A 26774-nucleotide genomic window follows, 5' to 3' on the forward strand; every position below is an offset into this window, starting at 1 on the left:
AGGAAGGGGGCCCCTAAAAGTGGCAAAATAAATACCGCATTCCAGTTTCTGCATTGTAAGGGGCCCTGCCCGGACATATGTTCGGAGGGGGCCACGTTCTTTGTTGCTACGGCCCTGCATGGCAGGATTCATTAATCCCTGTCAGGCAGGGGCCACATCTTCCTATGAGTTTGTAGCATGATCCTGATCAGATCCTTGAGCTTCAACTACTATACAAAATCATACTAATACATTTTGAAAACTGCATTGGAGGAGTATCATAACAAATCTCAGGGCAGTTTGGACATGGTGGATGTTACTGAGCTAAACACCTCAGCCACTCTGTCCTTCATCGGAATAAAATTCAGCCTCCTGCTCCAAAAAACAAAGACCCCTAACACTTGCACTAAAGGGAAATCTCCACCAGCTCTGTCAAGTGCACCTCATTTTCAGAGATTTAATCCTAAAGTTTCCTACCTTCTACACAAATTGGTGTCCCCTCATTTTTATTGAGAGAGGAAAATTAATATTAAACAGGTTATAGCAAAGTTATTTTCACTACAAAAGAATGAAACCTACAACATTTTAAGATTCCTGTATGAATCATTTCTGTGTCCTTCATTTTGATTCTCTGACGCACACATTTGTGCCTCTGCAGGTGCATGATTTTCATTAACTGTAAACTGTGTGGCATTGGCCCTATACTGTTGAGAGGTTCTGATTCTGTCCTGTGGAGGGCGGGGTTACTCAAAGGATTATGATTGCATAACTACATATATTTTACTCTATATTTTACTCAGAAGGCGGAGTCAACTCTGCGAAGATTCATACCTCTGCTTTCAAGGTATTGTACTTACCTGCACGCACTGGGAGTGTAAAACAATGAAACTCGCAGTTGTCAATTCCTCTGAGTGAGCTAGGGTTACAATCATTGTCTGATGAAGGGAGCGTGACAGAAACTAGGCTATTAAAAAAATTAACATTGAGGGCTGCGGATAAATTTGCTAAGCAGCAATTTAATCTAAAAGCTGCATGTCAGCTAAAATCCTCTTACATTAATGTGTTAATGCTGTCAATCGTTACATTAAACCCCATCTCCACTAAGGGAAATGCCATGTCTCTACTGCAGCACTTGATTTCTGAAGAAAGGTTGGCTCAGTGCCATCTCTTGCAAACAAATGGCCTAGAGCCCTCAGGCACCGTTCACAACATTAGTACTAGAATAAAACGCTATTCAGAGTAACCCTGATTCAGTTTAAGGGCCTATTTGTATGGCTCCTGTCATCCTCTCAAAGCTTCAGTGTGAGGTAAAATTTCAAAATAAGAGATCTAAGAAAAATAATGGTAAGAGAAGCTTAAAATAATGGATTCATTCTGTATTACTTCCGTTTCTTGAGTCACCCTTTCAGATGTAAACAATAAAACCTTGCCTTATGCAACCACTCAGCAGAGTAGCAAAAATTTGGTCTTTAACTAAACAAAATAGGATTGGAGATCTTGAGGATAATTTTTATTTGTTGCTTAAGACAATGGTTTGCCAATCTAAACTGGAAATTTATAACCATATAGCTGGATAGCAGTTTCACACAAGTTTATGTGGCACATAATCATCATTAATGATGATTAATCATTTAAACCCCATGTCTCCATTGAGTCCAGGCAGGTGGATAGAACCCTGCCTCTGAGTGGAGTCTTACTGATGCCTATGAAGGGGAGTCTGCCAGCATGGAGCTCATAGCAATAATTGGCCCTTGGGCCCAGAACCTCAAAGTACTTAGGCATTGCTCTGCTCCGCGTTGCAACGCCTAACCCCTACGGCAGTCTGCAGCCTAGCGGAACCCTCAACCCTAAGCTAGGTGCCCAGACTCCATATACAATGCAGGAAATAAGTTAGGCACCTAAGCAAGGGATCCTCAGAAGCCAGAAAGCTGCGTAAGCAGCTGACCCGGTGCTCTCATGCTCACCCTATATTTCCCTTTACCATCAGCTTTTTTGCAGATGCTATGTGTGACAGGGCTACTGGGGTGCCACCTGGACTGTGGGACAACTTAGCCCTCTGTTCCACCAACCTAGGGCATCCTTCTCACACTGTGAGGCTGTTGTTAAGCCACAAACCTCTGGCAGGTACTGCACTTACACAGACATCCACAGGCAGGGACACACACAACTGAGTTACATGGATGCTTTGCCAGCCACTCATGAAACAACAATAGAGAGGCTCCAACCAGTCCCCCGCACACTCCTTCAGCTCCCCAGCCTTGCTCCCTGGAACTGTACCATCTTGCCCTGTTCAGAAGCCTGACCAGTGTAAATTCATTTCCAAGTCCGATCCTCCCCTGATGTGGAGAGGACACACATTAGCCTTTGTAACCTGAGCTGAGATTTCCTAAGCACTTCAACCAAAACATACTGTTTTAGGTAAAATATAGAACAGATGTATTAACTACAGAAAGATAGATTTTAAGTGATTATAAGTAGCAAGCATAGAGATCAAAGTTGGTTACTTAAGAAACAAAAATAAATTCACAGTCTGAGTTCTACAAACTAAACGGGATTTGAATCAAGCAGTGTCTCATCCTGACAGATGGTACAATCCTCAATAAACATGCGGGACTCTTTTCCAGCCTGGGATCACGTTGACCAGTTCAAAGCCTTTGTCAGCCAGATGTTTCTTCCAGGTGTTGAGTTGGGGAGGGGGGAAGAGAGATCAAGTGATGATGTCACTTCCCTTCTTTTATAGTTTCTTCCAGCTTGCTGGAAAGATATATGTGATATAGATACCCTTGTGACATGAGGGTCCGCCCCTATTGGTCAAGCAGTCTATCGTCTACGTCAGGGGTGGGCAAACTACGGCTCGCGGGCCGGATCTGGCCCATCAGGGCTTTGGATCCGGCCCGCGGGATTGCCAGCCCTGTGGCGCAGCAGGGCTAAGGCAGGCTCCCTGCCTGCCCTGGCCCCATGCCACTCCCAGAAGTGGCCGGCACCACGTCCCTGCGGCTCCGGGGTGGCGGGAGAGGGGCAGAGGGCTCCATGAACTGCCCTCGCCTGCAGGCACTGCCCCCCACAGCTCCCATAAATTGGCCGGGAACAGGGAACCTCACAAAATGATACCTCACAAGGCATACTTTTTACAAAACATAATTATATGACAGTGGTGAATACGGGGGTTCCAGGGTGCTACTCTGAGGTCACACTGTACTGCCTCTAAACCTAGTAGTAGCCTGCATCCAGCCCTTCTGCTGGGGTCTGACAGGCATGAAGTCAGGATCAGGCCCCACTGGCAAGATAGCATTCCCTCACTTAGTATGAGAATCCTGCTTCACGGTCTCGAGGGCTTTGGCTTGAGTTAGGCCTCCAAGTGGCTCATTAGCTGTGGGGTGGCATCAGCACTTAGGCGACTCTGCAAACACCAACCAGCAGAAATATAGGTGCCTGCAGGGCTAGGCAACAGTTTTGAAAATGTCACCATTTGAAAAGAGGCAGATAGGCACCTAAATACCTTTGAGAATATGGGCCTAATTCATCAATAGTGCCTGTCCATTTTAAAGAAAGAAAGAAAGAAAGAAAGTAAAGCCTTTAAACTGCAGTTAATGTATGTAACCTGGTGGTCCTATTACTGTCACCCTTTTCTTCCTCCCCAACCACCTCCACTGTGTTCTTCAATTCTCTGTTGGTCTTGTCCCTTGACCACTAGTCCCTTCAAAGTAAGCTCTTTAAACTAGCTTTTATTTGCTGTTGATATAGCATTCAGTACAATGAATTCCTGATCCTGATTGTGGCCTCCGGGTGATACATAATTATTGTTAATTATTATACCTGTCCTGTGCACTTTATCTTGTCTTTGTATTATTAGAATTGTTCATCTGCTTTGCTTAGCCCAAATACAAATACAGTAGACCGAAGCTGAGAAAATCCTGTCACACTCCAAGACGTGAAAGTCACTAATTGCCTTTAAGAGCCTTGTTTTCCCAGAACTAGCAGAACCAGTCCCGTCTAGCAGGATGGTGTCACCATAGAGAGAACACAGACTTCCTGGGGACTCAGACAATAGCATAAACATATCTAACAGGACAGATGGGAGAAAATATTAACGATAAAGATGCCTGTGGAGTCAGTGGATGGGAAAAGAAACCACATATACTTAACTTTGTTCTGCTGTTATTTGTTTGTATTTTGTTGTTGAACTACTCCCCAGTAAGCAAGTAGAGGTGGGAGGATGTCATGAAATACTGTAAATAAGTGAAATGTCTGTCCAAATGTTATACCAAGGGGATGAATCTTTCATTGTATATTTACCAGTCTTCAAAAAAGAATTAGCACAAAATTTTCTGAAGCTGTCTGCAACCAGCCACTTCCACCAGGGAAAAGTGTTTCCATGGTCAGATTATTGAAGCATACACAACATAGGCCCAGGCCTAGAGCCCACATTGTGAAGTCATGTGATTACTTTTTGTTTTGTTTTTTTAAATGAAAGCTGATGTTCTAATGTAAGTTTCTTGTTTTCCTGGTTACAAAGAAAAGTTTGAAACCGTGATGTGGAACCAATGCATTGATGTCTTCAGAGAGCCTGAAACAATAGCTCTGAGATATGAGAATTGCTCCATGGATCTCACCCAGGTATTAATTCCCAGACTCTCTGCTCCAGGGGGCCCCACCAACACCATCTCAGCAGAAGATTCTATAGCCATGTCTATACTAGGGGAAAAAAGCTGTGTGTTTAACACCTCTTAACATGTTAAAACCATAGTGTAGCGTTAACCCCCCTCCCCCCACATAAACAAGACAAGTAGTTCTAACACATTAGCTGGATGAAGTAAACTTAGGTTCCCTCTTAGGGTTGACCCTGAGCAGCGAACACGTATGAAAATACAAATTGCTCTGTCTAAACCAGGGTTTTAACATACATTCTATAAACACTTTTTTTCTAGTAAAGACTAGGCGTATGTGTTGGAGAAGAAGAATGCAAAAACCAAGACCCATCCACCCCAGCTGCTGGGAGTAAGTACTGAGGGCTACCTCGATACACCTGTGACGGGTTGGGTCACAGAAACCCGCTTGGGACTGCCAGCTGATGTACTGAGACTACCTCTGAGCCCATTTTCCCTGGTAGCTTGGGACTTCAGTACCCTATCTTGAGCCACACACGCTAGCCTGCTACAAACACAGACCCAGGTCTGAACCACATCCTCCACAAGCTGCAGACTTAACTGAAAACAGCTTAAGACGTGCTCCTATCTCTAGCATCCTGATACCCAGTTCCCAATGGGGTCCAAACCCCAAATAAATCTGTTGTACTCTGTATAAAGCTTATAGAGGGTAAACTCAAATTGTCCGCCTTCTATAACACTGATAGAGAGATATGCACAGCTGTTTGCTCCCCCAGGAATTAATGGCTTACTCTGGGTTAATTAATAAACAAAAGTGATTTTATTAAGTATAATAAGTAGGATTTAAGTGATTCCAAGTAATAACAGACAGACCAAAGTAAATTACCAAGCAAAATAAAACAAAAACATGCAGGTCTAAACCCAATACAGTAGGAAACTAAATGCAGGTAAATCTCACCCTGAGAGATGTTCCAATAAGCTTCTTTCACAGTCTAGACTCCTTCCTAGTCTGGGTCCAGCAATCACTCAAACCCTCACAGTTGCTGTCCTTTGTTCCAGTTTCTTTCAGGCATCTCTTTGGGGGTGGAGAGGCGATCTTCTGAGCCAGCTGAAGATAAAATGGAGGGTTTTCCAGGGCCTTTTATATTCTCTCTCTTGTGGGCAGAAACCCCTTTGTTCTCCTGTGTGAGATCACAGCAACAGGACAGAGTCTGTAGCCACCTGGGCAAGTCACATGTCTATGAATTATTCACCTTTTTGCTGGCCAATGCCATTGTTTGCATGTTAGTTTGAACGTTCCCAGGAAAGCTCAGATGTGGATTGGTGTCTCCCAAAGTCCACTGTCAGTTAAGCATTTCTTGATTGGGCACTTCCTGAGAACAGTCCTTTCTCAAGAAGCTGACCTAATGCTTCACTGAGGCTACTTAGAATCAAACAAATACATAGCCAATATTCATAACTTCAAATACAAAAATGATACGCATATACAGACAGCATAATCATAACCAGCAAACTACAACCTTTCCATAGACACCCCACTTGGCCTCCTCTATATAAGAACTGGTGCAACCATAGGACCCTGGTTGCAGCAATGATCTGTACGATCACAGTTTATGTCAATAATGTCACAACACCCTTGCCTCTACAAGAGGAGAGGGGATCCCTGCTGCCACTTCTGGGGTGTGAGGGCATGCTACTGCCTGTACATGGCTGAGAAAGGTGACAGGGCAATGCTCACTAATCACTGCTCCAAGTGGACGGCAGGGCAATAGCATGTGGACAGTTTGAATTGCCTGAATCCAGCTCTGGATTGTACAAAGTAGTTTTCCTTTCTGAGATATCCTAATTTTGCCTACATTTTTGTAAGGAGGGGCTAAATTTGAGGAACTTTGTCATAGGAACAAGTATAGTGTGCTTAAAAAAAAAAAATCAACCTGCGTCCATCTCCTCTTTCTCCATTGTAACTCATGTTATATTAAAAAAACATAGTTCAGAGGATCAGACAACTGTAACAGCTGGTCTGTTTTTCATATTGCTTTGTTACATCTCTGAAGGAATAGTAAACCTAATCCACTTTTTTTACACCAAAAAGTGGGGGGGGGGCACCTGCCAGAAGAGAGACTGTAAGCTCTCCCTCTAAGCCAGGAGGTCAGACTCGAGATGTGTTGTTTGTTCTTTATACAATATACTACCAGTTCCTACATCCATGCTTATTTATGGTCCATGGCAGGGTGTATGTATATAAATTCAGAACAGTCTCTCCCACCCCCTCACACTGTACAGCAGTTCACCTAGTGGTATTAATGAAAGGTTTGCATAGATATCAAGGGGAGAATATAGCCTTTATGGTGTAACTAAATATGTAGTATCTATTATTTGTGCTTTGTCCTGTCGTTGCATCCATCACTCAGGGAGAAGCTACATGTGGGCCCAACGAGAGGTGGTGTGTATTTCTGCCCTTGGTATCTCTTCCTCCCACATCCTCCTATCTCTATGCCTTTGTGAGTTTCCACTGTTCCTTCTGCATTTCCTTCCCTACAAAAGCTCCAGATTCCCACTTATCAAATTCCACCTTTCCAGCAACTAAACTAATCAGCCATGAAATAGTTAATGTTATCAAAATGTCATCACTGGGCTTTACAGCTGATGCTTTCATCAGATCAACAAGGAGCAGAGGCGTTTACCCCTCTCAGAATCATTAATTCATACTTGCTGTTGCCAACTCTCACAATTTTCTCTCATGTCTAGCATGTTTGGGGTGTTTTTTTTTTAAACGTGTCTCATGAAAACATGATAAAAGGCTGCCAACACAAATTTTCCCTTATTCAAAATGGTCACCATCTCCTGTTACTGTCAATGGGGCTGAAACCAGCAAGATGGCCACCATTTCCGTGCAGCCTATCTGCACGTGGCAGTGAGGCTGCCTATAATAAAGTTGGCTGCCACAGCTCACTGTTTTCAACGACATTGAAGCCCCGACCCACAAACAAAATGGCTGCCTCTCCATGGTTCGGGGGCTCAAAGGACACAGGGACTGTGAGGAGTAGCAGAGATGCTGTGAAAAATGGATGGGGAGAATGAGTAGCATCAGAAGGCAGGATTAGAGATTGTAGTGGGATGGGATACAGGAGGGTGCCAAGAATAGTGATGTGGTCAAAGATGTAGGATACGGGACACTCTCTTTCAAACAGGCACTGGCTCAGTGGCTGTGAAAATCATATGTGCTCTGAATTATTCAGCTGTACTATTTGTCAGACTATTACGGCGCTGATAGATCTACGTACGTTACTATTTATTGTTTCAAACAAGCCTTTGAGCCATTGTATAGCTACCATGAAGTCTGACTGTGTTTCCTGTTATATTTTTATGCAAAAAGACTATTCTATAGTTTTAAAAAGCTTTGAGGAGAAACTAAAAATGCTCCTCCACAATAACCACACTACCACAGTTTCTTCCCTTCAAAAACACTGTCTGACAGTAGCATCTTTGTGAGTACGAAGAAGAGCATCATGTTCCTCTTATTGAGATGTGGGCCAGCAGTTAAACAGCTGATGCAGTTTGTCTCACCATCTTAGGTGTATGGCAGGTTCAAACATCATCAGTATAAATGTAAGCATTCTAGACATACAAAGCATAAATATTAACAAGTCTGAAAAAAAAATCAGATTATGATAAGAAGCAATTCAGTCTAGAGGACTGAGCATGGGATTGGAAGCTAAGAACCTCAAACCACTAACCTCAGGTCTGCCAGTAACTTTATGCAAAGCCTACGAGCAAGTCACTTCCCTTTTATTCTCAGTTTCCCTGTTTGTAGATTAAGGATAATACTACTTACCTCTCTCTTACAGTTCTGTGCGGATTAAAGATTGAGTAATGCTCTGGAAATACAAAATGATTTTACATGACTGTTTAAAAAGGAAAATTATAAATAAATCTGTAACTTGAATGCATCTATAATGGGTGTTGCTCGACCCTATCATCCCCTTCACTTGGTATTTATAACCACATTATCTCAGTCTCAGCATTATTACCATGGGATCTCTACACTTGCATCCATGCATAGGTTACAAAATTGTTACCATATAGCTCAGGGGTCAGCAACCTATCAGAAGTGGTGTGCCAAGTCTTCATTTATTCACTCTAATTTAAGGTTTCGCGTGCCAGTAATATATTTTAACGTTTTTAGAAGGTCTCTTCCTATAAGTCTATAATATATAACTAAACTATTGTTATATATAAAGTAAATAAGTCTTTTAAAATGTTTAAGAAGCTTCAATTAAAATACAGAACCCCCCGGACCGGTGGCCAGGACCCAGGCAGTGTGAGTGCCACCGAAAATCAGCTCGCGTGCCATAGGTTGCCTACCCCTGATATAGCTAATAGAGAAAATGGTGCCAGGCTGGTGACAAAACTTGCATTCCACTGAGAATCAAGAGATTTGTTTGAGCTCAGATAATGCAGGCACGAGGGCCACATAAATACCTAAAATATGGAATTAAGTGAAAAAACAAAGAACTTTAGTCATGGAGTTGGTAACGATATCTCCCTGATAGATGTCCACTGTGTGCAGAGAGTAATACGGATTTATCCCCAAATCTCCAAACCCAGCTACTGCAATTTAGAGCAGTTCTGAGGATCCTCTGGGTTGCAACAGCGTCTGCTTTCAAGTTTAGAGGGATGGAAGAGTGATGAATGCCGCATTTGCCTCTTCTCCTTGGAAGGTGTGTGTGTGTGGATTTTAAACCCTTTCAAGCTATCTTTACCCACAGAGAAAATGGGCACAACCCCAGTGCTTTTTGTGTGTTTATCTTTAAGTGAGAGATAAACAGCACTACAGTAAGTAAATGGTTGAGGATGAATGTGTTATTTAGTTTATCCAGCAGATGGTGCCAGACTCAGAATTAGATAGACCCAAATAACAGGCCTGTGGCCAGAAGTATTCTACATTGCTGTAAAAGGAAGTTTCAGAGATAGTTAAGTCAGTACTGCAGTTCTCAAGGGGAACCATTCAACATATACTGCTCCCCCACAGCGGGCGCACATACACACACACTTTTTTTCTACAACATAGCAGTTGTCCTGCCTACCCAAACCTCTGCTGTATTAGAACATCACAAAATCATTTTAGTGCCTGGGGCAAGCAAGCAAGCATATTTGCACCTCCTAGAGGCAACATTTGGGGAGACATGCAGAGTGTGGTCCACCCTAGATTTCTGCCTTCCATTTAGTACAGAGGATTTCAAACTGTGGGGCCCCTTGCTCCCCTTGGCTGCCCTGCCCCAGCCCCATGGTTGCAGGGCTTGCGGTTGCCCAGCCCAAGCTCTGAGCTCGGCCAGGCAAGCCTGGTGCCCAGCCCAAGGCCTGGGGGCAGGCAGCTGCTGCTGGCAGGGCAGATTCGTTCCCGCCAGCTCTGGAAACCAAGGCCATGAGAACAGAGTGACCCCTAGAGTGACTATATTTCAAGTTCCCAAATAGAGGACACTGCCAGGAGGAGAGGGAGCTGGAGGGGGGTTTCAGTTGGAGAGTGCTGGAGGGTGTGCGTTTGTGTGTACTGGAAGGGGGTATTTGAGGGGCACGGGAAATGGTATTCAGGGGGTTCTGGAGGGGGTACCTGCAACAGGGAAACCCACTGGAGGTGGGGGCAGTGTCATGCTCCCTGTCATGGTGGCAGTCACAGGTCTAGGATGCTGTGCCAGGCTATCAGTCAATAACTCCCCGTGGGCCTCTCCCTGAGCTGGCGGCACTCAGGGAACTGCTCACTTGCTGATGCAACCCTCGCGCCGTGGGGCAAACTTGCTCTGGCCAGGGTCCCTGGGCCTGTGGGGAGGGGAATGGCACTAAGCATCTTGGGCTACAGCTGTTGGGCCCAACTCAGTGTGTGTGTGGGGGGGGGGGGGGGAGGGGCTGAGCACCCTTAGCTCCAGCTGATACCACTGGGTCCAATCCTGCACCACTTCATTTTTTCCACCCCTGCCCGCTTTGCGCCCTGGCAGCTGCCCTGCTCACCCTGCCCTAGTTACAGCCCTGAATGTAGAACTGAAAAGGACCTTGAGCAATCATCTAGTCCATCCCCCCTGCAAAAGCAGGACAAAGTGAATCTAGACTGCCTTTGACAGGTGTTTTTCTAACTTGTTCTTAGAAATTTCCAATAATGGGGATTCCACAATCTCCCTGGGAAGGCTATTCCAGTGCTTAATTATCCTTGTAGTGAGAGATCTAAAATCTCCCTTACTGCAGATTAAGCCCATTTCTTCTTATCCTACCTTCAGTGGACATTGAGAACTGATCACTGCCCTCTTCCCAACAACCAAGTTACTCTCAGATGGCATTTGAGCACATACCCTTCACTTCACTATGCCCCTATGTCTATAGGAATCCCTGTAGTCCTGAAGGACTGTTTGACCTATAAGGATAGAAGACTGCAGTGCAATGGTGGAGATAATTTTATTAAGACAGACTCCACAGTTGGGTGTTGTACCTAATGCTCACTGAATAGAATAGGAGAAAGCAAATACAATACATACTTGAGAGCATTAGAGGGAATTTAGGAAAGGACTCACTCAAGAAGAGATCTGCACAAAATGGTGAAAAGCGGTTACATTTCAGTTTAAATAAAGAATCACATGCCATCCTAGCAACTGCTTGTTTACTTCAGTGACAACACAAGTGAAGGCTTCTGAAGAATGAAATGCAACATATTTAGAAGCAGTAGTAGACAGGTTCCAGAAAAGAAGTTTGACTGGGTTCAGAAACTTGCTTTGCAACCTACTGCCTTCTCGAAGATCTAAAAAGAGAACTCAGATCAGGGACTCAGTATTAGAAAAGCTGGCTTCTAATTATCCATGGGATAGTAAGGAAGAGATGGACTAAGGCCTGGTCTACACTACGACTTTAATTCGGATTTATCAGCTTTAATTCGAATTTACCCTGCAACCGTCCACACAACGACGCTATTTATTTCGATGTAAAGGGCCCTTTAAATCGATTTCTGTACTCCACCCCGACGAGCGGAGTAGCGCCAAAATCGATTTTAACATTTTGAATTAGGGATAGTGTGGCCGCAATTCGATGGTATTGGCCTCCGGGAGCTATCCCACAGTGCATCATTGTGACCGCTCTGGACAGCAATCTAAACTCGGATGCACTGGCCAGGTAGACAGGAAAAGCCCCGCGAACATTTGAATTTCATTTCCTGTTTGCCCAGCGTGGAGAGCACAGGTGACCACAGATAGCTCATCAGCACCGGTAACCATGCAGGCTGATAATCGAAAAAGAGCACCAGCATGGACCGTAAGGGAGGTACTGGATCTGATCGCTGTATGGGGAGAGGATTCAGTGCTTGCAGAACTTCATTCTAAAAGACGAAATGCAAAAACTTTTGAAAAAATCTCCAAGGGCATGATGGAGAGAGGCCACAATAGGGACTCTGAGCAGTGCCGCATGAAAGTCAAGGAGCTCAGACAAGCCTATCAAAAAACAAAGGAGGCAAACGGTCGCTCCGGGTCAGAGCCGCGGACATGCCGCTTCTACGCCGAGCTGCATGCAATTCTAGGGGGGGCTGCCACCACTACCCCACCTGTGATCGTGGATTCTGGGTCGGGGATAGTCTCATCAGCGACGCCTGAGGATTCTGCCGATGGGGGAGAGGAGGAGGAGGAGGAGGAGGAGGATGAGCTTGCAGAGAGCACACAGCACTCCGTTCTCCCCAACAGCCAGGATCTTTTTCTCACCCTGACTGAAGTACCCTCCCAAGCCTCCCAAGCCAGTACCCAAGACTCTGACCCCATGGAAGGGACCTCAGGTGAGTTTACCTTTTAAAATATAAAACTTGTTTTAAAAGCAAACGGTTTTTAATGATTACTTTGCCCTGAGGACTTGGGATGCATTCGCGATCAGTTCAGCTACTGGAAAAGTCTGTTAACGTGTCTGGGGATGGAGCGGAAATCCTCCAGGGACATCTCCATGAAGCTCTCCTGGAGGTACTCCAAAAGCCTTGCCACAAGGTTTCTGGGCAGTGCATCCTTATTCCCTCCTCCATGGTAGGACACTTGACCACGCCATGCTTGCAGCAAGTAATCTGGTATCATTGCCTGACAAAGCCTGGCAGCGTATGGTCCCAGTGTTTGCTGGGGGGGAGGCTCCGTACACCTTCCCATTCCACCCCAGTAGACAGCCCAAGCAAAAGGCTGTCATTTTTTTAACCTTTTCTTTGTGGCTTTTTCCTTCCCAGCAATCCTCCTCCCAAATACCACCCGGGTTCCCTCCCTCTTTTTCTAATCTATTAATAAAGAATAAGTGATTTTTAAATGATAGTGACTTTATTTGGTTTGAAAGAAAGCTGGGGGAAGGGGGAGGGTGGGTTCCTTACAGAAAATCAGTCAATAAAGGGGGCGGGTTTTCATGAAGGAGAAACAAACAGATATTTCACACTGTAGCCTGGCCAGTCATGAAACTGGTTTTTAAAGCTTCTCTGATGCACAGCGCTTCCTGGTGTGCTCTTCTAATCGCCCTGGTGTCTGGCTGCGCGTAATCAGCAGACAGGCGATTTGCCTCAGCCTCCCACCCCGCCATAAAGGTCTCCCCCTTACTTTCACAGAGATTGTGGAGCACACAGCAAGCAGAAATAACAATGGGGAGATTTCTTTGGCTGAGGTCAGAGCGAGTCAATAATGATCGCCAGCGACCTTTTAAACGGCCAAATGCACATTCTACCACCATTCTGCACTTGCTTAGCCTGTAGTTAAACAGCTCCTGACTCCTGTCCAGGCTGCCTGTGTACGGCTTCATGAGCCATGGCATTAAGGGGTAGGCTGGGTCCCCAAGAATAACTATTGGCATCTCAACATCCCCAACGGTTATTTTCTGGTCCGGAAAGTAAGTCCCTTGCTGCAGCCCTTTAAACAGAGTAGTGTTCCTGAAGACGCGAGCGTCATGAACCCTTCCCGCCCAGCCCGCGTTGATGTTGGTGAAACGTCCCTTGTGATCCACAAGTGTTTGCAGCACCATTGAAAAGTACCCCTTGCGGTTTATGTACTCGGTGGCTTGGTGCTCCGGTGCCAAGATAGGGATATGGGTTCCGTCTATCGCCCCACCAGTTAGGGAATCCCATTGCAGCAAAACCATCCACTATAGCCTGCACATTTCCCAGAGTCACTTTCGTAGCAGCACCTGAGTGATTGCTTTGGCTACTTGCATCACAGCAGCCCCCACAGTAGATTTGCCCACTCCAAATTGATTCCCGACTGACCGGTAGCTGTCTGGCGTTGCAAGCTTCCACAGGGCTATCGCCACGCGCTTCTCAACTGTGAGGGCTGCTCTCATCTTGGTATTCTGGCGTTTCAGGGCAGGGGACAGCAAGTCACAAAGTTCCATGAAAGTGCCCTTACGCATGCGAAAGTTCCGCAGCCACTGGGAATCGTCCCAGACCTGCAACACTATGCGGTCCCACCAGTCTGTGCTTGTTTCCCTTGCCCAGAATCGGCGTTCCATGGATAGAATCTGCCCCATTAACAACATGATCTCCAAAGCACCGGGGCCCGTGGTTTCACAGAATTCTGTATCCGTGTCCATGTCCATGTCAATGTCCTCATCATGCTTGTCGCTGCGCTGCCGCCGCCGCTGCCTCCTCGCCTCGTTTTTCTGGTCCTGGCTGAGCATAAACTCCACGAGAACGCACGAGGTGTTTACAATGTTCATGACTGCTGTCTTGAGCTCAGCGGGCTCCATGCTTGCCGTGGTATGGAGTCTGCAGTGTTCACCCACCCAGGAAAAAAGGCGCGAAAATGGTTGTCTGCCGTCCGTTGCTTTCATGCAGGGAGAATGGGGGGAGGAGGTGAGGCTGTACCCAGAACCACCTGCGACGATGTTTTTTTGTCCCATCAGGCACTGGGATCTTAACCCACAATCCCAATGGGCGCGGGAGACTGCGGGAACTATGGGATAGCTACCCACAGTGTAACGGTGCAGAAATCGATGCTAGCCCCGGTACTTGGACGCACACCACCGAATTAATGTGCTTAGTGTGGCCGCATACATTTCGACTTTATACAACCTGTTTTTCAAATCCGAATTATATAAATTCGGATTAATCCCGTAGTGTAGACATACCCTAAGAGTCATTCAGTGTTCCTAGTATGCTAAAAAACTTCCCATGTTCTCCCTCCACCCACTTGCTCTTCGGAAAGTTTTCATAAGTGAACTGAGTGCAAGAAGTTGATGTGCCTTTACCTATTTACCCATCACATTTCTTAGTAGCATAGCTGGAGCTATAGGCTAAGAGACAGAATGTGCCCTTTGCATCTAGGTCTTCAGCGGCAAACTGTAGAGAATTGTCATTAGATTAAATTCACTCTTGTGCAAAGGGTCAGCACAAAGTGATGCACCACTTGAAGCTCAAAATAGGGTTGAGTGAGACATAAGCGGTGCATAGACCTTATGCAAGCTCTCCGCACAGGAGAACCTCTCCCATTGGCACAGATAGTTTCTACACTTAAAACCCTACAGTGGTTCAACTGCAGTGGCACAGCTATAGCATTTTAAGTGTAGACAAGCCTTCTGCCATTGATTTAAGATGTGGCCTTGAGCCTCAGTTTCCCTATCTATAAAATGGGAATAGTGACACTTTATCCACCTTTATGTAAACCGCTTTAAAAATCTACCAATGGAAACTATCAAAACTAATCATGCAGAAAAAGCAGATTTTCTAAGTAATTTTGTCAGAAAATGCAATTGAAGTCTCAGAGAGCTTACCCCCAGTTTCAGTGTTAACTGTGCGACTACCAACCAAACAAAATTATTTAGCGGTATATGTTCAGTATACTGTTTTCAAACCATCACATCTTTGTTAAAACAGAACATTTGAGGACATTAATACCCTGTGACGTTGTGCAGTCTATATGGTTTTATAAAAACTTGATAATAAGTCAATATAATGTAACTGAGATAGTTTTAGAGAAAATACGGTAATAAGTGAATGTAAGTAACTGGGATATGCCTCATGCAAAAGGTCTCTTGTAAGGTATCATTACAAAGCTTATAATCTACTGAGTGTGATCATCTGATTTGTATAAATGTACCACTCTTGTATCTAAAACTAGAAATATAAAATGTAACTCTGAGGGCCTATTGTAATTGTGTAAAGTGTGGACCATTAATGATGGTTTGGAATCTTGATGACTCCCATTGTCTGCAGATGGCTGTATTTACCTGTGAGTCTTCCTGTATATGTGTGTGCTGGCAAGTGAGTAATGAAGTCTTGCAGTGACATGTGATCATGTCACCTGAACTGGAATCCATCTTTAACCTGGTGCTTTTCCAATGAGGGGGGGTGGAAACCCAGAGAGACAAAGAGTTCCCGCCTTATGCAAAAGATATATAAAGGGGGGGAAGAGAACAGAGAAGGTGAGAAGCCATCATGAAGAATCCCCTAGTTACCACCTGAGCTGCAACAAGAGCTGTACCAGGGGAAAGAATTGTGCCCAGGCCTGGAAGGTGTCCAGTCTGAGAAAAACTTACTGAAACATCTCTGAGGGTGAGATTATCTGTATTTAGTTTGATTAGGCATAGATTTGCGCATTTTATTTTATTTTGCTTGGTGACTTACTTTGTTCTGTCTGTTACTACTTTGAACCACTTAAATCCTACTGTCTGTATTTAATAAAATCACCTTTTATTTAGTAATTTACTCAGAGTATGTATTAATACCTGGGGGAGCAAACAACTGTGCATATCTCTCTATCAGTGTTATAGAGGGCGGACAATTTATGAGTTTGCCCTGCATAAGCTTTATACAGGGTAAAACGGATTTATCTGGGTTTAGACCCCACTGGGAGTTGGGCATCTGAGTGCTAAAGACAAGCATTCTACTGTGAGCTGTTTTCAGGTAAACTTGCAGCTTTGGGACAAGTGATTCAGACCCTGGATCTGTGTCTGGAGCCAGACGGGAGTGTCTGGCTCAGCAAGACAGGGTGCTGGAGTCCTGAGCTGGCAGGGAAAACAGAAGCAGGGGTAGTCTTTGCACATCTGGTGGCAGCTCCCAAGGGGGTTTCTGTGATCCAACCCGTCACATACCCCATTCCAAAATTCAAAACTTGACATTTCCACTGCCAAACATCTAAAAAAGGGCACACTGTGTTTTGTATGATGGGAGAATGGAGAAACGCACTAAGACTTTGCTCAAACATTCCATCAAGATTCTCTTTCTATATTCTCCCATAGAATAGGTTCCAGCCCAAGAGTTGTGTCATGGAAACTATGAACATAGCTATTGTAAGTACCTGCTGTAGAAGGGACACCTAGCCCTGTTGAGCAAGAGTCTCAAAGGTACTAGGGGGATTAGGCACCCAAATCATTTTGCATTTCAATAGAAATTGGGCAACTAAACTTCCAGGTGAAATTTTTAGAGGCACCTAAGGAGCCTACAAGTAGTGCAGTGTGGTAACATAGAAGACATGAGTTCAGGACTCTACCTCCAGTGCTGCCCAGGAGTGGCAGGAGCGATCTGTGCAGAGGTGGAAGGACTGCTTCACAACACTACCATGTTAACTGTCTAATTAAGAACTCCATCCAGCCTTTCTGTGGTGGAACACTGCAGCTCCTTTTAAGGTGGCCTGCAACCCTCTGATTGGCTAACCCCTTGCAGCCTCTACACTGCTCCTTTCCTGGGATGGGTGTGGCAGGATCCTGAGGCCTCCAGCAAGGGGCCTCTGGGCCTTGCCCATCCTGTCATTTCACCCTGCCTCTCCCTGCTAGGATTGGAGTGGTAGTTCTATAGAGAGTAATCTCTCATAACCCCATCTTTTGCCCCACTTTGGCAGGATCTTCTTCCCAGACTTCTCTGTGTGGAAAGCTACTAGTAATAGTCTCTGTACCCCAATCTACTAGGGTCCTTTTCTTGGGCCTCTGCCTTGAGAGCTGGTCTTTCCTTTCTAGCAGGTCTCTCTCCCCCAGAACTCTGTCTGGAGAGCCTCTATCTGGTCTTTGCCCTGGTCACTCAGGGTCTACTCTCCCATATCTTTCTTCCTGAAGAGCATGTCTATGGTCTTTTGACTCATTCTCTTCTCTGGATTTCAGGGTGTCTGTACACCGAGCCTCTAGCTGCATCTCCTAATCATATACCATGTGGAACAAGCGCTGTTTGTTTTTCATCCTCAGTGAACTGGAGATCTTCGGTCAGCTGAACTTGAGATCCTCCCATTATTTTTCTGCTGCCTCCAATCATTTCGCCAGGTCATCCTCTTAGGAGGGAGCTCACAAAGCCTGCCTGTGCTACTCCCTTCCCTATCCTAGGGTCCTGTTCTATACCCTAGCTCTTCGCTTTCACTTCCCCCTGCTGGGGCAATTGTTTGGGCCTCTGTGCTAGTTAGCACACTGGGTATGTTAGCTAGAGTTCCTACAGTACCCTGCTGAACTCTGAAATCTGTCCGGGTCTCTATGGTATCCTGCTGTGCCCAAGGCTCTGTCTGGATCCCTGCTGTAGTTCCCAGAGTTTTCTCCCTGGGCCAATGCTTCCTGCAAAGCCAAGCATTGTTCCCTCTGCCCCTTGGCTTCCACTAGCACCCGAGCCAACTCCTGCTCTACCCGGACCAGCTGACTAATGACTTTTCCTCGGGAGATGCTGGCCTTGTCCAACTCTTGTTGGCATTTCCTCAGCGGGTACCTCATGTCTGGGCCATTCTGGTCTCACCTCTGGGCTCTTTTCCAGTGTCTCCCTACCCTGGCTCCCAGCCCCTGCTTTCCTTCCCAGCTGGGCCCAGACTCTCTTGGTCCTAGGTCACTATCCTGGTCCCATCTTTCCCACATGAAGGTTGAGTAACCCACCCAGTCTCTTCCCAAAATTATGGGCCACAGCAGGTCCTTGACCCCGCCAACATGGAGTCAAGCTCTCCAGTCCTGTACCTTCAACCCAACTTCTGCCGTGAGATAGACTCGGGTTCCCCTCTCTGTTTACCAAACAGCTTGGGCCTTTCCTCTCCTTCAGCCTCAAATTAGGCCTCAGCTAACTTGACTGCTTCCCCCATGGAGGCCGGCTGAAAATGCCTTACCCAGCTCTGTACCCCTCCTGGTAGGGCCTTTAAGAATTGCTCTAGAAGCTTTTCCACCAAGCTGGTCTCTGGACAAAGCCAGTGCATTGCAAGGTCTCAACTTCTGGTCTACTACTACACCCCTTGTGGGAACAATTTTGTCCAGAACTTGTGTCTGTATGCCACCGGAGTCAACCCCAGCTGATCCAAAATGGCTGCCTTCACCACTGGGTAAGAATTCGCTGCTCATCACTTACCACTTGGCAAGCCACCTGCACCATGCCCATCAGGAATGTAGCTATGTGGGCCACCCAAGTCAATTCTTCCCATCCTGCTGCCTTTGCCACCTGCTCAAAGGTCTGGAGGAAAGCCTTTGGGTCATCATCCAGTCTGAGCTTTGCCAGGCCCAGAGCCAAACCAATCACCAGTTCCATCACAAACTTGGTTCCTAGGTGTGGTGTGACCCAACTGCTTGTGTATCCACTCCTGCAGGTTGGAGTGGATCTCCTGCCACTGTTGCTGCACCACAAACTGGATTTCTTGTTGTTTCTGTAGGTTCTCTGTCAACTGCATCAGGAGAGTGCATAGCTGCTGCTCTTGCTGCCAACAGGTAAATCCTCTTCAATAGTTGTGCCCCTTGTTGATCGGGGGTTGGGCTGAAAGAAACCCTACTGGTACCAAATGTAATGGCATAGCACCTACCTCTCGCGCACCCCTTCTAGTTGGGTGTATGTGCAGTCTTTAAACAGCCCCAGCCCTGGTATTGGGCCATATTCCCAGGACTTCCTCTTGGAGGCAATGGTTTCACCCTTTTGGGCCATTCTGGCCCCAGTTCTCCAGCTGGGCCACTAAATAGTTCAAGTCCCCTGCTGGTGATTTATCGCTGTCCAATTATAAGCCACTTTGCCCAGTGGCCTATGGGTGGAGGGGAGGGGGAGACTCAGGCCCAGCCCAGGGACCCTAAGAATAGCAGCCATACACCATTGTGTCCCTTTAATGAAACTGCTTTCAGTTCTGTGGGCTACCTCCCTGTGGCCCCAGCCTTCACTAAAGCTTCACCCTTATCTCAGGGCCCTTTTATGTTCAGGCCCAGCAGCCAGCCTGCAGCTCTTCCTTGCTTCCCTCCCACCCCTGAGCTGTCCATGGTGCTGCAGTTCCTTTTGGCCAGACAGGAACACCATGTTTACTCCTCTGACTGGTCTGAACTGCAGCTCTTTTTATACTAGCCTACAACCCTCTGATTGGCTAGCCCGTGGCAGCCTCCCTTCCTGATTGGCTGCTTCCTTCGCAGTCTCTCTAAGCTGCTTGGAGTATTTAGCTCTACTGTTCCTTCCCTGGGCCAGGTGTGGTAGGACCCAGAGGCCTCCAGCAGGGTGCCTCTGGGCCTAGTCCACCCAGTCACATGTATATTTTAAATATCCTTCATGGGGGATGGCTGAAAGATCTGGAAGCAAGTTAACATTAACAGAAGTTCTGAACGGACATCCAACATTTCCACTGCTTTACCTCACAGTGAGTTTATACTTGCATGCAGCACTTCTTGTCAATCACTGATGGAATGTGTACTGTAGTTAAAGTGTTCTCATGGTATATGTAAAGCAACCACAGTGAGGATTTTTTTTTTTTTTGGCATATGAATCCCAAAACTCTCCAAAATAATTTAATTTACATTCACTTGCAAAAAATGTATTTGGGGCAAGATATGCTTTACCTTCATGGCCAAACATAGGGATTGTCTCCAGAGGGAGTGTCTGCTTTGATAATATATGCACTTGTTTCACATCAAATACCCAAACTGCTTTCATAAATGACTGTCCAGGCTGCGTGAACCTTGGTCCTTTTCAAGCTGGTCTGGCAACACTCTCCTTGGTGTTGCAGTAGTATTCTTTCAGTTTGGCTGCCATTTTCTTGAACACTCCTTTTAAAAACGCATTCTGCTCTGCATCTTCATTGTACTTTTCCTTTGCATTGAGTCTGCCCAGTGTGTCAAATCCATTACAGAGTTGTGCAGTTGATGGATAGAAACAGAACATCTCAAAAGATTTAATAGTTTTCATCGATGATTTGGCATTCTGAGCAATGACTATGTCAAGTGGCAAGGTCATGTCATTTAAAAGCAAGATCAGTGTGTCCATTACCTGAATGCAGAGTGAAATCTCCATTTCACTTTCAATGAACTCACAGTAGTCACACATTCAGCGTGGTAAAGAACTGCTTCAAACCAGAATTCCATCGTGTCACTACTGGTTCTGGACACAGGCATTTGGTCAGGATTAAGCTTTTTTTCCCCCTGCAAAGAAAATCCTGAAACGCGGTTTGAGAGCTGGGCAGTGTTTAAACGTTTTCTTCATTGCAGCAATGGCTATTATTTTAGAAAAAATGAACACGCCACCGATTGTTAGCCAGACTTACAATGTATGCATTGCACATTACATGCACCATATTAGGAAGCAGGCCCTGTTGAACCTGAGTATATGCTCGAGTACAGTATGTTGCATTGTCTGTTACTATCCCAGACACCTTAAAGTCTGTATCAAAATTGGTTAGGCAGTTTGGTGACAAAGTTGAATAATTTACCAGGTTAAGAACAGGACTGTCCAAAAGAAATGATCGTAGCTTTTCTGAGCCATTAATTTGGGGTACAGCAACGATATGCAGTACATAATTATCTTTGTCAGCTGTTGACTTGTCAAACACAGAATCATCTTTTTTCATATGCTCTTTCAGCTCCTGTGTACTTCAAACATCTTGGATAAGTAATCTTGGTGATGCTTATTAGCAGAAGGAAGAGCACCCGTGTTTGGAATTTGTTTCTGAATGTACTCCCTTAAGACTGCGCTATACCGTTTCTCCACTGATATAGTTGCACTTGAGAATGCCTCAACCAGTTCAATATATGCCACATTTTGAGCATCACGACTCTCGGTACTGCCATTAAACAGATATGACAGTTGTCTGATGTTTTGCTTTTGATGTCAGATCTGTTTCTGCTTTGTGTTTGGCATTATGATGCTGATCAGAATTTAAGAGTATCAATATTTGACTTGTGTGTGGTCTAATGTGACATTGCAACTTTCCTCCATCAGCATGCAATTGCTTGGGATGCTGCTCTGTACAATCGAAGCACTGATTTTATTTATTTTTGCAGTTTGAGTCTTAGGATTTGCCATATGCTTAACCTCGTGGAAGTACTGTACTGTGTGTAAACAACCGCTTGTCTCCTAGCAACGCAAGTATCGCGAGATCGGATGAGCCTGTTTAATTTGTCATGCACATTCAAACTTGAACACAGTACACCCTCGCTATAACAAACCTCTGAGGATCTAAGCCATTTGTTCAGTATACCCCAGGCTTAGTTATAGCAAAAAGGAAGGGACCACAGCCCCAGGGCTAGAGGATCTCTCAGCTCCCCACCACATTTGATCTCTAATGTTGAATTGAGCCAAATAAGCCACCCAAGAAGTTTTTCTTCTCAAAGTTAGTGGTCTTTTGCATCATTTGGGATGGGGCAGCCCAATCTCTCTCAACTACAAAGAGGGTATAAAAACTGTTGTAAATGTCTGCTCTTACCCAAGTCCTCTGGCTGGCTCAAATCCAAGCGGTTGCCTTCCACTATGATCTGTGATGCCTTGGTCTCCTTCTGGAGTTGAATTTTCAGCTTCTTAAGTCCTTACTGCAGCTCATCTATTAGCAAGTTTTAAGTTGGCAAAAGGTTGCTTGGTCTCTACTATTTTGTGGAAAGTCTTCTGGTCTATGGAAATCAGATTGTTGGTCACTTCCACCTGTTTTACTATTCCAGCCTGGTTGGTGTTGCTGGATTTCCAAATCACTTTGTAGTTGCTGCTCCAACAGGGATCTCATCGCAGCCTGCAAGTCATCAGAGTCCTTTCTGGGAAACCTTCAGCTTCTTTTAGGTAATCTTAATTCCTTTTGCAAAGTCTCGAGCTCCTGTTTTAAACCTTGGCTGAATGTTTTTGATATTTACAAGCATTTCTAATTATTTGTTTCATCTTAGTTCAAGAGGAATCCTATACTCAATCTCGCTCCTTGGAAACTCGAACCCACTTCTCTCTCAGTGTTGTCCCCTTTTGACTAAGTGCCTAACCAAAAATTTGGGCATCGGGGATGTTCTAGTTGGGAGTAGAGGTTGATGGAGTCTAGTATTTTCTTTGATGCAATCTTGTTTATATACGAAGGACCACACAAAATGCTACTCCTCCAAATGTTCTTAGTTCCTTCTGCCAAAGGAAGTTTTAGACCCAAGCCTTTTTAGCCAACAGACCCAAAAGCTCTCTAGCTTTTCCCAGGGTCACACTGCTTACAGGCTTTCTTGCCTCTAGTTCTGTTCTTTTTGGTCCTGTGTGTTCTGTCTTCACATTCACACACAAACACTATATATGCAGCAGAAGCCCTCTGCCCACTCAGTCCAAACTCCTGGACAGTTTCACATAACCCTTTTGTCCTAGGCAGGGGCCTATGATTAATGTATTTGACAATTATGTTAACTGAAGGCTGAGTTCACACTACCAGTCTCAGTGAGGTTCTGACTCTACCCATAGAAAGGTTTCACCAAGTTTTAACAGTATGTGAAGCTCTGGAGATCTTCTCTTCACACCTGTCTAAAGCAACAAGTATGCTGCTGGTACTACACAATCAGCAACGGAGGAAAAAAAAGGCAATGCGGGGATAGTGCTTTAGACAGCCCCTTATTCGGTTAAAAAGTCCCTGTAATGTCTACACTTATCACAACAGGTAAGCATTGCACCTGCACCACTGTAGTGAAAACATTTAGAAGAGGTTTTCCATTGCTGTAGTAAATCCACCCCGTTGACAGGCTGTAGCTAGGTTGAGGGAAGAATTCTTCTGTCAACCTACCGATCTCTATACCAGGCTTATGTTGGCTTAACTACATCTCAGGGATGTGAATTTTTCACACTTGAGTGGTGTAGCTAGATTGACCTACATTTTGGGTGTAGACCAGGGCTAAGACTTTTGTGCTCCTAGTGTCTTAAGTTATTAAAACTGAAAGTTTTAACTCATTAGAACACTTTAAGCACGGTAATAGACTATTCAGATTCTTTCTGGTTCTCATGCACTAACTCGTAATGTGAGCTGCAAAAACCAAACCTTTAAGATTCCATGAAAGGAGAAACAGGAATAGTCAAAGTTTGATTAACTCTTTATGTAACTGAAACATGAGGTAATTCCTACCACCGTAAATGTGGTATGCAGCTCATTTCTCACGTTACTTACTCTGCCAGAGCAAGTGACAACTCAACTTCAAAATTAATCCAAATTTTGTTTATGGGAATTGTCAGTTTTTCTGGTGCTGAGTAACACAACTGACCAATTGCTCATATTTGTCAACCTTGGAGGAAGGTAACTTAATAGCAAGATTACATTTTTAAATAGGCAAGCACTTCTTTCTTTGGAATCTTTTAAACTTTTTTCAATGGTTAATGATGTCATGTAGCTCACCAATTTTCAATTAAACCATCCCATTATGAAGAACAATTTTAACATGTTAATGGAATCTTGAAACACACATTACATTCTCCTTGGTTTTCCAAGTAATTAAAAACAGGACAGATTATGCAGAGCAACTAGAGAAAGGCTGGATGACTATGCAAAGGGAGAAAAACAAAAATATTTTAGTTCAGATTCTGTGCTCACATCTATTTATGCAGCACCCATTGACTTTACGGGAGAGCTACTTTTGTGTATCTGCAGAGAGAATGTCACTAAGTTACCTGCTCTGTTCACATGCTTCTGCAGAGGCTGCCTTGCACCTCCTTGAAACAGAAAATTCAACGTGCCTATTTATATAATAAGGAAGGACTGGTGGGGCAGCAGGGAATGATGTCAATTAAAATTGAGTAGCAAGTTCACTCCACAGACCAGCGTTTACAAACATGGGAAAGGAAGGAGCGCAAAAGCAATTCAGAGTACAAGCTACTTGTAAAAATTCGTATTAAAAAACTGCAAAGCAAAAAAACCAAAAAAACTGACATATTGAACTAAAGCCGAGCTCAATACACCCCCTTCTATTTATGGATTAAAGAGCACTGCAGAACATGTTTCTACCCCTGATGCTACTTAAAACCCATCATACTAATCAACCTTTTATGAAAACCCGCACAGAGTTGACCTGAAATACTTAGTTCACAAGTTTATTATGAAAAAACACTGCAGTACTCTCCCGCAGTAACATCATTTTACAGGAAAAAAAAACAGTTCTGTTCAAAATAACTCACTATGCTTGAACAATTACAAGGGACAATGAAGGAGGCAGAATGGGGAGGAAGAAAATGAGTGAGACAAAAATCAATACAATTAAATTAAACAGTATTCCCTGAAAAAACAAATCAGAACAGATTCAGAACACAAATAGGAGGCGGGCTTGGTACTTATTTTAAAAATGTTCATTAAGCTTCAATGATTGTTTGCTGCTATCCTTATCTACAGTCATGCTGAATAAAGCTATAGCTAAATGGAAAGTTAAATGTATTCACGAGGTGTTAATGTCTACATCTTAACATTTGCAGTCTCTCAGAGAAAGCAAAAGTAACTACAAATAGTGCTATGCCAGAAACTGGTTTCTTGACCGACAATGTTGCTTCAGCATGCAATGAACTGGTTCATTCTAAAGTGGTCACGGTTGTTGACAAGAGGCTTTGTATTTTATTATGGCACATCTTTTGGTCCATGTGAAAACGAGTTTGAATGTTAAATATTTTCTGACACTTTGGAGTTACTGTTGCTCTTCCCATTTCCTTTAGGTCAACATATGGTTCATGGCAATACTGTACAAGTGTAAAATCTTTACAGGAAGTAGTCTGGGGTGCGACGAGTAACATGTGGTTCACCTCTGCGTGGTGCTGGATCAAACTGCAAGCTGAAAGAAAACACATTTTTATTCAAATTGCTACAGATTTTGTTGACTTGAATTCATAATTACCATATGCGTGCCCCTGATTAGCTGTCTTCCCCATAAGAATTCTGGGACTGGTGGTGTTTCCTTTTTAAAGAATTACTTATTCAAGCTACGAAGGTCTTCTGAAATGTTTTTACATGGTATTTAAGTGCAATTTTCTTCAATATTAAACCCATAGTTGGAGCCATAGCTTAATGGTTTTTTTCTACAGTCAATATGAACTGAGGACTGGTGAAAAATATCAAGGCTGTCACTAAAATGTATTCTCTACAATACCCACAAACCAGGGTGCATTTAGGAAGTCTACAAGGTACCCAAATACCAATGCTGCAGAGTGGCGGCGATTTAAAAGTATGCCACATTTCCAGGTTCTCACTCGTCTTTCATATTCCAAGCATTCTTGTAACTCAGTGCTTTTCAACCTTTTTTCATTTTGGGGACTCCTAATAAATTTTGAATGGAGATTGGAAATTCAATCTATGGTTCACGGATCCCTACCATAAAAGTCTTAGACTGAACAGAATTGAATTATAAATGTTGTGCATGCTCAGCACGGCATTTGATGCAGCATGAGGCAGGGTGCTAAACTGTAGGCTTCCCTGGTAACAAGAATACTTCCCGATTTTGGCCTGTAAGTGGGGTATGCACATACTTTTGATCAGAAAAACGGAATGCCTTTTTTTGGATTTGAAGCTTTATTTTCAGAATCACCTTTTGCAGACCCCTTATATATAGTCCGCGGACCCCGGGTTGAAAACCACTATTGTAACTAAATGCTTTCAATGTATGACCCCCACCCTACAGAAATCAAACGTATGAAGAATTCCAATAACCTCTGACATGGGGCAAACATTGGAAGAAACATGTTTTCTGACTTTAGAACTATCAGAGAAGAGATCTGAGCTGAGCTTCAATGGCTAATATTCCAAAACCAAACAAAAAATAGTTGAAAATAGTAAATAAAATATCAAGTCACGTTTTAAATGAAAATATATATAAATAAAAATAAATATAAGGGGGGGGAGAGAGAGCTGCTGCTATATGAAGTGTTTAATTCAGTCATGTCTGAAATGTAATTTCTGGAATCTGTGTTTAACAATCCCTTCTCCTTCCACCTTCAAATTACCTAGTCTTAATACTTAACATTCATATAAAAGCTTTCATAGAATCATAGAACATCAGGGTTGGAAGGGACCTCAAGAGGTCATCTAGTCCAACCCCCTGCTCAAAGCA

The 26774-nt window shown here is 44.3% G+C and overlaps 1 protein-coding gene and 1 long non-coding RNA gene across 4 annotated transcripts in view; one reads left to right on the forward strand and one right to left on the reverse strand.

The window, feature by feature from the left end:
* Positions 1-775: 775 nt before the first annotated feature.
* LOC135973191 (uncharacterized) lies at positions 776-5041 on the forward strand. Its single transcript, XR_010589903.1, has 3 exons — positions 776-823; positions 4496-4596; positions 4908-5041. It is a non-coding gene; the product is annotated as an uncharacterized LOC135973191 (long non-coding RNA).
* A 19720-nt stretch (positions 5042-24761) lies between these two features.
* PPP2CA (protein phosphatase 2 catalytic subunit alpha) overlaps positions 24762-26774 on the reverse strand; it is a 79055-nt gene continuing 77042 nt past the window's right edge. For all 3 annotated transcript variants that reach the window (XM_024103669.3, XM_008166403.4, XM_042850881.2), the window contains one exon: positions 24762-25502. In XM_024103669.3, coding sequence (XP_023959437.1) covers positions 25430-25502 — 73 coding nt within the window. In that variant the 3' untranslated portion in view covers positions 24762-25429. The remainder of the gene's footprint in view (positions 25503-26774) is intronic.

This window comes from Chrysemys picta, chromosome 8 (genome assembly GCF_011386835.1).
Source record: "Chrysemys picta bellii isolate R12L10 chromosome 8, ASM1138683v2, whole genome shotgun sequence".
Lineage (NCBI taxonomy): Eukaryota > Metazoa > Chordata > Testudines > Emydidae > Chrysemys > Chrysemys picta.